Source organism: Jatropha curcas, chromosome 6, assembly GCF_041381405.1.
Source record: "Jatropha curcas cultivar XTBG-Jc1 chromosome 6, XTBG_Jcur_1.0, whole genome shotgun sequence".
In the NCBI taxonomy this organism is placed as follows: Eukaryota; Viridiplantae; Streptophyta; class Magnoliopsida; order Malpighiales; family Euphorbiaceae; genus Jatropha; species Jatropha curcas.
The window spans coordinates 23,513,404-23,521,395 of record NC_143156.1 but is presented as its reverse complement, the minus strand read 5'-3'; the positions used below and the strand labels follow the sequence as shown (position 1 = coordinate 23,521,395).

General features: G+C 34.2%; 2 protein-coding genes across 3 annotated transcripts; both read left to right on the top strand.

Moving 5' to 3' along the window:
* The first annotated feature begins 983 nt into the window (after nucleotides 1–983).
* On the top strand, nucleotides 984–4,113 carry LOC105634927 (receptor-like cytoplasmic kinase 176). Its single transcript, XM_020679652.3, is given in 6 exon segments — nucleotides 984–1,080; nucleotides 2,126–2,430; nucleotides 2,737–2,872; nucleotides 2,951–3,090; nucleotides 3,195–3,318; nucleotides 3,432–4,113. Coding segments are annotated over 6 exon segments (1,140 nt in total). The 5' UTR covers nucleotides 984–1,028; the 3' UTR covers nucleotides 3,815–4,113.
* A 540-nt stretch (nucleotides 4,114–4,653) lies between these two features.
* Nucleotides 4,654–7,737, top strand: LOC105634912 (putative serine/threonine-protein kinase PBL10). 2 transcript variants are annotated; one of them, XM_012217877.4, is made up of 6 exons: nucleotides 4,656–4,913; nucleotides 5,724–6,025; nucleotides 6,388–6,523; nucleotides 6,603–6,742; nucleotides 6,860–6,977; nucleotides 7,189–7,737. In XM_012217877.4, the coding sequence occupies exons 2-6, from the start codon at nucleotides 5,738–5,740 to the stop codon at nucleotides 7,512–7,514; spliced, it is 1,008 nt and encodes a 335-aa protein (XP_012073267.1). In that variant the 5' UTR covers nucleotides 4,656–4,913; nucleotides 5,724–5,737; the 3' UTR covers nucleotides 7,515–7,737. The 2 variants fall into 2 exon arrangements, with proteins under 2 accessions (XP_012073259.1, XP_012073267.1); XM_012217869.4 differs by having other exon boundaries at nucleotides 4,654–6,025.
* Nucleotides 7,738–7,992: the final 255 nt, after the last annotated feature.

The window sequence follows — 7,992 nt, the reverse complement described above, 5'->3', positions numbered from 1 at the left end:
CTTTAGTGGAAGGATCAAATCTCAGAGTGGTATTCACTATTGTATATATGTTTCAAAATTTACAAATTCCTTATGCTTTACAGTTTGTTTCTTTGGCTACTTTGGCTTGTTTTTGGTATGGTTATGTTTGAATTGTTTGTATTTACTTGGTGGGATTCGGCATAGTTGCTCTGTTTGGTTGCTAGAAGAGGCAGGAAAAGAAAGGAAGCCAGAATTTTCTTTCTTAAGACTAGGGATTTAAGTCTATTCTAAGGCCATGTTCATTTGGTTATGCAAATAATGAAGCGAATGCAATTTTTGAAATAGGAATTCATTTTTATTCTTTTGTTTAATTGACAAGGAATTCAAATTTTATATGATGTTTATATATTTGGAAAACTGTTTCCATTTCCATTCTGATTTGGATGCGAACCAAACATGTCCTATGATGGTTTGAAACTCTACCTCCTGGTGGATTAGCTTTTACTGCAGAATTTAATACCATCATGATTCTTTTTTGTTTGCTAAAATATTATTCTGACTTTTGAAGAATTTTGGGCTATTTCATCTTGTTATGCTCTTTTAGTTTAATAGTATATTGGAGTAAAAGAAGTCTTTGGAAGGAAATATAGTTAAGCTTCAATTAGTTGATTCTGCCTCGTTCTTATATATATGAGGGTTTGTTCAGCTGAGCTTCATGATTCTTAGTGGTTATAAGACATAATAAGATTATGTGAGCATCCTTTATGTGGGTGTATCATACGCTAGAAAACTAATATAATCTTTAATGTTTCTATATATGCATTACCTACAATTCAAAAAGAAACATGAGTCTGCTCTCTATCTCTCTCCTCTTTCTCATTGAATTGTTTAACTTTGATTAGTCAAAAACTTGCAAATGACAATCATGTCCAATTGGGATTTGGAATTTTCATAGCTTTTCTTCTTTTACATGATGTAATTTTCCATTTTCGTTTAAAGCTTCGTCCTTTAGTAGCTGAGTGTTGTGATCCAGAAGAGTAAAGGTTCGAGCTTTGTTCTGAATCTTCATGGGGTTGTGTTTTAGTGCAGAAAATGCTATAAAGGGTGATTCTCACCATGGTATGTTTTTCGTTAATCATTTCTTGTCAAAATTCCTGCTTTTCAGATTGCCAAAAACACAATCATCTCCTTGTGCTTTCTTTCTTTCTTTGGATTAGATCATTAGACAGTTTATGCTCTATTTGGATGCTGAAAAAAAATTAGGTTAGAAAAACAGAAGCGAGAACTTTCTTCAATTTTTAGGACCTGAAATTTAGCTTGTTTTGATATTAAATTGAGCATTGGCTAACATTTATAACATTTCATGATTACCTTTTTACCAAAAGGAAAATATTTGGTTCACTAATCACCATCTGAGAATTTTGCTATCTAGTTGTGCTCTTTTGGGGTAATAAGAGTGTCTATTCAAATTTGACAATGGTTCGCATGGTTGGGTGGCCATAGGTCTTTCTGAAAATGAATACCTGAATTTGTTGAATTAGAGGATATATAGAAGTGTAAAATATAATTGAATCCCTAAATTATGTTTCAATTAACATTTAAGTCCCTCTACGTTCAAGAAATAACTATGACGTCCTAACTTATACTTCCATCTAACTATCATGTCCTTCCATCCAAAAGGTAAGGTTTTTACCTTTAGTTAGACACACTTTTTGGATGGAATATGCTCACTTTTCGGAGGAAAGAGCTTATATTTTAGACGGAAGAATCCGATGAAATAAAGCAAAAGTTAGAAACATCATAGTTTTTTCTCAAACTTAGAGAGATTTAAGTTTTAATTTGGAACTTAAGGACCCAGTTATATTTTACAACATAGAAAATTGAGCTGGTTCCAGTTAGTTTGAGTCTTTGTTTGTGATTAAGGCATCGTTAATTTTACCTGGAATGGAGCTTTGATTTCCGAAACTGTCAAGATAAGTTATAGCTTTCTAAATTCCACTCAGTTTTCACCAGACAAATTTGACAATTTTGGCTATGTTTTAGGAAAATTTTCTCTCTGGTGCACATACATACAATTAATTTTCAGGAATAATGTCGGATGATTAAATACATAGAAAGTAAATAGAAAAACTGAAATGAGTTATCTGGTGCTGTCTTAATTAAGATAATGATGGAAATAAGTTACTATCAAAGTCAGTAGAATGGTCTCATCTGTCAGTGCCTTCAACTACCCCAAAATTTGGTCAGATCCTACAGTCACCCAATTTGAAGAGCTTTGGCTTCAGTGAACTGGAAGAAGCAACAAATGACTTCGGACCGGATGCTGTGTTCGAAGAAGCTGGTTTTGGTCTTGCCTACAAAGGGTGGATTGATGAGTGTTCCTTAGAGCCTTCAAGGCCTGACACTGGCATGGCTGTAGCTATAAAGATGTTTAATCAAAAGGGTTGCCCAGATAGGCAAGAGCTTTTGGTGAGTATCCTTTTTTCGATCCTTGAGTTTGTGTTCCTATTTCTGTTGCTTTTACGTGGATTTTATGTAGAACCCTTAAACTTCCTCATATGAGAGTTAAGATACAATCAAACATACCATAATGTATCGTGCTTTGGTAATTCTTGCTTCAAATTGCCCTTGAAGGTTACAATGATAGCAAAACCTTTATTAAATTGTCTTATTTGGGTACATATCTTTATATGTCCTGCCAGTTGTATAGTGCATAGATGTCAATATTTGAAAATAGTATGATTGGTAAATTTTTGTATGCTTCTTGGACAATAGGCAGAAATCAAATACATGGGACATCTATACCATCCAAATCTTGTGAAATTGATTGGTTACTGCTTGGAGGGTGACCACCGGCTTCTGGTCTATGAGTTTATGCCCAATGGCAGCTTGGAGAATCAACTATTCGGAGGTGAGTAATTGATTGGCTGCTCTATCTTCTAACTGAAAGTGCAAGATTTCTCAGTGCCTCATGATTCTGTGGGAGCAGGGGATTCCCAATTTCAACCACTCTCTTGGAATCTCCGTATGAAAATCGCACTTGGTGCTGCTAAGTGTCTAGCATTTCTTCATGATGAGGCAGATATAATATATCGAGATTTTAAAACTTCTAAAATCTTGCTTGATTTGGTATGCAAAAATGCTCTATTTCTGAATTTGGTTTCTGTGGGAGTTGCAGAATTGCAGTGTTAATAACTATCTGATACGTTCTTTGTTTATTGTAAAAATGACAGAACTATAATGCCAAACTATCTGATTTATGATTGGCTAAAGATGGGCCAATAGGTTGTAAAAGCCATGTTTCTACAAGATTCTTGGGTACCGAAGGGTATGCAGCACCTGAATACATGAGATCAGGTATCACTTGGTTTCTGTTTTGCATTAGTTCGTTTTGGCCATTTTTAATTGTCTTGTAGCCCCAAAAAAAAGAACATTCTCTTGTTTATCTCACTTTCTTCCTTCTTATGAAGGTCATACTTACATGAAAAGCGATGTATACAGTTTTGGGGTTGTTCTCCTTGAAATGTTATCTGGAAGGCAAGTGATAGACAGAAACAAGCCACGTGAAGAAGAAAATTTAGCTGAGTGGGCAAGAAGCATTAGCAACACCCGCAATATTTCCCGAATTCTGAACCCTGCCATTTTAGGTGAGCATTCAGGAAGGAGTGCATTAAAAGTAGCTCAACTTGCATGCGATTGTGTATCAAAGGCACTAAAGTCTCGCCCAGACATGAAAGAGGTGGTCCTTATCTTGGAAAACCTTCAGGATTGCAATGAGAATAAAGTATGCAAAAGCTCTAAGCATTACAAATCAAGCAATGGTTCTGATCATAGCAGGGAAAAACTCAAATGAAGTTTGCAATGGAAAAGTTGTTTGCTGTCTTGAGGCCATCTTCTTCTCCTGTTCTTGAGACATTCTTCGTTAGTTGTATTGACGATATCAGGAAAAGCAGGTATTGCTATTGTCTGATCATTATACAGGCATGAAGATAAATATTTCATTGCTTGATAAACACAAGCCTAACAGTAGCAGTAGCAGCCAGTCAATATAATGTCACTCCATACAAGAATGATCAGTTAATTGTACAGTTATATAATATTGGTTTTTTCCCTATCTGCAGGATAGATAAATCAAATTCCTTATTAGATTAACATGCATTTTTTACCACAGTAGCTGTCTTTTTCTTCTTACTTTTTCTTTTTTGAAATGAATGCAACATTTCTCAATTCTCACAAGGAAAAAGTAAATCTACTTGGAAATTTGGCTACAAAGAAATAATAATAATAATAATAAATGAATGAACGAAGAGATTATAGGAAAGAGTGCAACTAGTTGCCAAGGAAGATACGGAGAGCCCCACAAAAAGTTTTCTGTACCCTCTCCCATCGTTATGGTTATAGTTCTTCCGTTCTGAATCGATGTTCTAAATTGGAATCAAATCAACAGAATACTAAGAAAATGTATTTTTATGAAGCCAGTTATAATTAATGAGTGCTCAAATCAAGAGATTATATTAAGTATTTATAAATATATTGATGTATAAATAAAAGAAAAGAAACAATAAATAGAGAAATTGAAGTGTGGAAGAGAATTGATGGCATTTTTCTTTTTAGTCCTTAATATTGACTAAGTCCAGCAGTCTTGGCCAGACTGAGGCCAAAACTTTCTTCTTGTGGAGAATCAACTGGGTTAACTGGACCCATCATTATTGCGTTCACTTTGTATTTGTTTAGTTTGATTTGTCAAAAGTTAAAATTGGTCGGTCATGGAAAGACGTTGATTTTTAAAACCAAACTTCTCTGTAAGTTCACATTACAGGGTTAAGTTTCTTTTTAAGTTCTCTTCTGCTGGGTATTATCGGGATGCTTAGCAGCTGGGTTTGTTTGGTATTAAGGCCAAGATTTAAGCTTTAGTGGAAGAATCAAATTTGAAGTGGCCTTCACTTCCATAGGTAGGCCTTTTTTTTTTTTTTTGTAATTTTTGTGTTGCTTGCTGGGGATTGAATATAGTTTCTCTGTTTGGTTGCTGAGAAGAGTTAGGATAAGAAAGGAAGCGAGAACTTTCTTTTTGGTTGACTGGGAATTTGAATTTTATATGATGTTTTTATATCTGAAAAACAATTTCTATTTCCATTTCTAATTTGAATGCGAATCAAAAATGTCCTAAGATGGTTTTGAACTCTACATGGTGGATTTACGTTTACTGCAGAGTTTTATACCATCATGATTCATTTTTATTTTGCTAAAATATTCCTTTCACTATTGAAGAATTTTACCCATGTCCATCTTGTTGTGTGGTAAATTAGTAAATATAGTTAGGGTCAGTTAAGCTTCAGTTAGTTGATTCTCCTAGGTTGTTATATTTATTAGAGTCTGTTAAGCTAAGCCTCCTGATTCTCAATTGTATGAAAAGCGCGGCTGAGATAAGATGCAGAAAATATGTGAAACATCTTATAAACTCTTGAAATTCTCCCTTTAGTGGAAGAATTTCTCTCTCCCTTATAAACATTTGCTATTATGTGTTTTCTCTCGTTTTCTCTCTCCCTTTCATAGTTTTCTCTCGTTTTCTAATCTTCTAAACACCTGTAACAATTCCAGACATCAGATAGTGTAAACAAACGATTGAATCATATAGGTTAATAACTACTCTTAGGAGGATATACAACTAATAAATAGTGTTTAGGGTATTGTTGAGGTATATTTGGGCACCCTTTATTTGGTGGTATCATACACAAGAGAACTGACTGAACCTAAATATGTAGCTGAGGTAGGAATTATGAGCAAGTCAAGCAGCAAGGTCTCATCTGCTATTATGCGTTCAACTGCTGAGACAAGCAGTGATATCCTACCATCATCTAATTTGAAGATGTTTTGCTTTCGTGAACTAAGAAAAGCCACAAGTAACTTCAGCCTGCATTATAAGTTGGGTAATGGTGAATCTGGCTGTGTCTTCAAGGGGTGGATCAATGAGCATTCATTAAAGGCTGCAACATATAAGAAAGGTACGGTTGTCGCGGTAAAGAAGTTCTATCGAAAGGGTTGCAAGACTCAACAAGAGTGGTTGGTGAGTATTGCTTCTGCTATCCTTTGGCTTAATGACTTGCTTGTTTTTTCTGGTCAAACCAGGACGACCTCCACCTTTAGTATGTACTAATCCCCTTTAGGCCGTAAAACATAAAGGTTTTTTACCTTACCAACAAGTGCGCTTCTCATACATCGAACTTGTATAATCAAATCGCACAAGCAGCAACATAATGTACATTGTTATTTACCATTTAGCTAGTCTGTTGGTCAAATGTTTACCTTTTAGCACAGGATATTATCATATAAATACATGTTTCGGTACCCTGATTTTAGTAATTTTAGTTCAGGTAGATGACAATATATAAAAGATTGATATGTGTTTCAGTTCTTCTTATACAATAGGCAGATATTGAATGTGTGGGGAAGCAATGTCATCCAAATCTTGTGAAATTGATAGGTTTCTGTGCAGAGAACGACCAGCGACTTCTGGTTTATGAGTTTCTGCCCAATGGCAACTTGAGGAATCATCTATTTCAATGTAAGATCATTGATTATTGAAACTTGGTCTGAGCTTCTAACTAAAGCTGTAATATTATTACATGATCATCTGGTTGTAGTTGGTTCTTGCTTTAAACAACTTTCCTGGAGTCATTATATGAAAATAGCCCTTGATGCTGCCAAGGGTCTAGCATTTCTTCATGACAAGGCAGATGTTATATATCGAGATTTTAAGGCATCTAACATCTTGCTTGATTCGGTATGTAAAGAAAAAAATAAAATCCATTCGCGAACTTGATTTGTAGATAAGTTTATTAACAATATAATCAACTCTCCAAAACGTGCATTGATTTCTTTCTTCATTGTAAAATAACAGAAGTGTAATGCCAAACTCTGGGGCTTCGGATTGGATAAGGATGAGAAACCAGGTAGTGAAAACCATGCAAAGTTCTTGGGCACTGCAGGGTATGTAGCACCTGAATATATCAGCACAGGTATTTTCCTTCACTATCTTGTTAAAAAGTTCATATAATTTAGCATTCCTAAAAGGGTTGATTACAAAAAAGCGCATGAAGTTTATCTAATGTACATTTTGGTCCTCAAATAAAAAATGCTATAAGTATGGACCAAAGTGTATATTAATAATTCCTGAAACCTAAACCTTGATTCTATGATATTTTCTTACTTTATTCCCTTCTCATGAAGGTCATGCAACTGCAAAAAGTGATATATACAGTTTTGGAATTGTTCTACTTGAAATTTTATTTCGCAACGAAGCTTTACTTGGACAACAAATTGAGTGGGGAAGTGATCAGCTTACTAAACTTTGCAAATTTGTGAATAATGCTCCTTCAATCCAGTATGTACCAAGCAGTGTGTTTAAGGTTGCTGAAATTGCATCCCAATGTGTGTCAAAGGAACCAGAGGATAGGCCAGAAATGAAAAATGTCGTAAAAGTTCTGGAACAAGTTCAGGACTTGGTTGAAAAAGAGGAAGACAAAGAGAGTAAATGTCACAAATCCAACTTCTAAATGAGGCAAGAAAATGTTTCCAGTAAATCTTGCAACGGAAAGAAAAGCTTCCCTATTATCTAAGGGCATTCTGCTTCACCATATTCTTATATATATCTGGTTTTTCTAACCAATGCCTTTGGTAAACTGGTTAAGAATTTCAAGAAAGTTAAGTAATTATAGTCTTGTAGTTTGATTAATCTTTCTACCTCTTGAATAAGAGATCTCAATTTCGAGTTCTTTATTTTGCTCGTATATATTTAATACTTTTTTATGAAATAAAATTTTAATACCCATTAAACATAAAAATGAGAATTTTGCCCCATCTCAATAAAAAATGAAATTAGACGCATTAAATTATAAAACTGAAAAGCTTTCATCATACTGTGATCCATGAACTATAATATTTTAAATTAGATAACATTTTACTTATAAAAGAAATAAAATTTTAATTATATTATGTTCGAAGATAAAATATCTTTAATGATTCTTTTATATT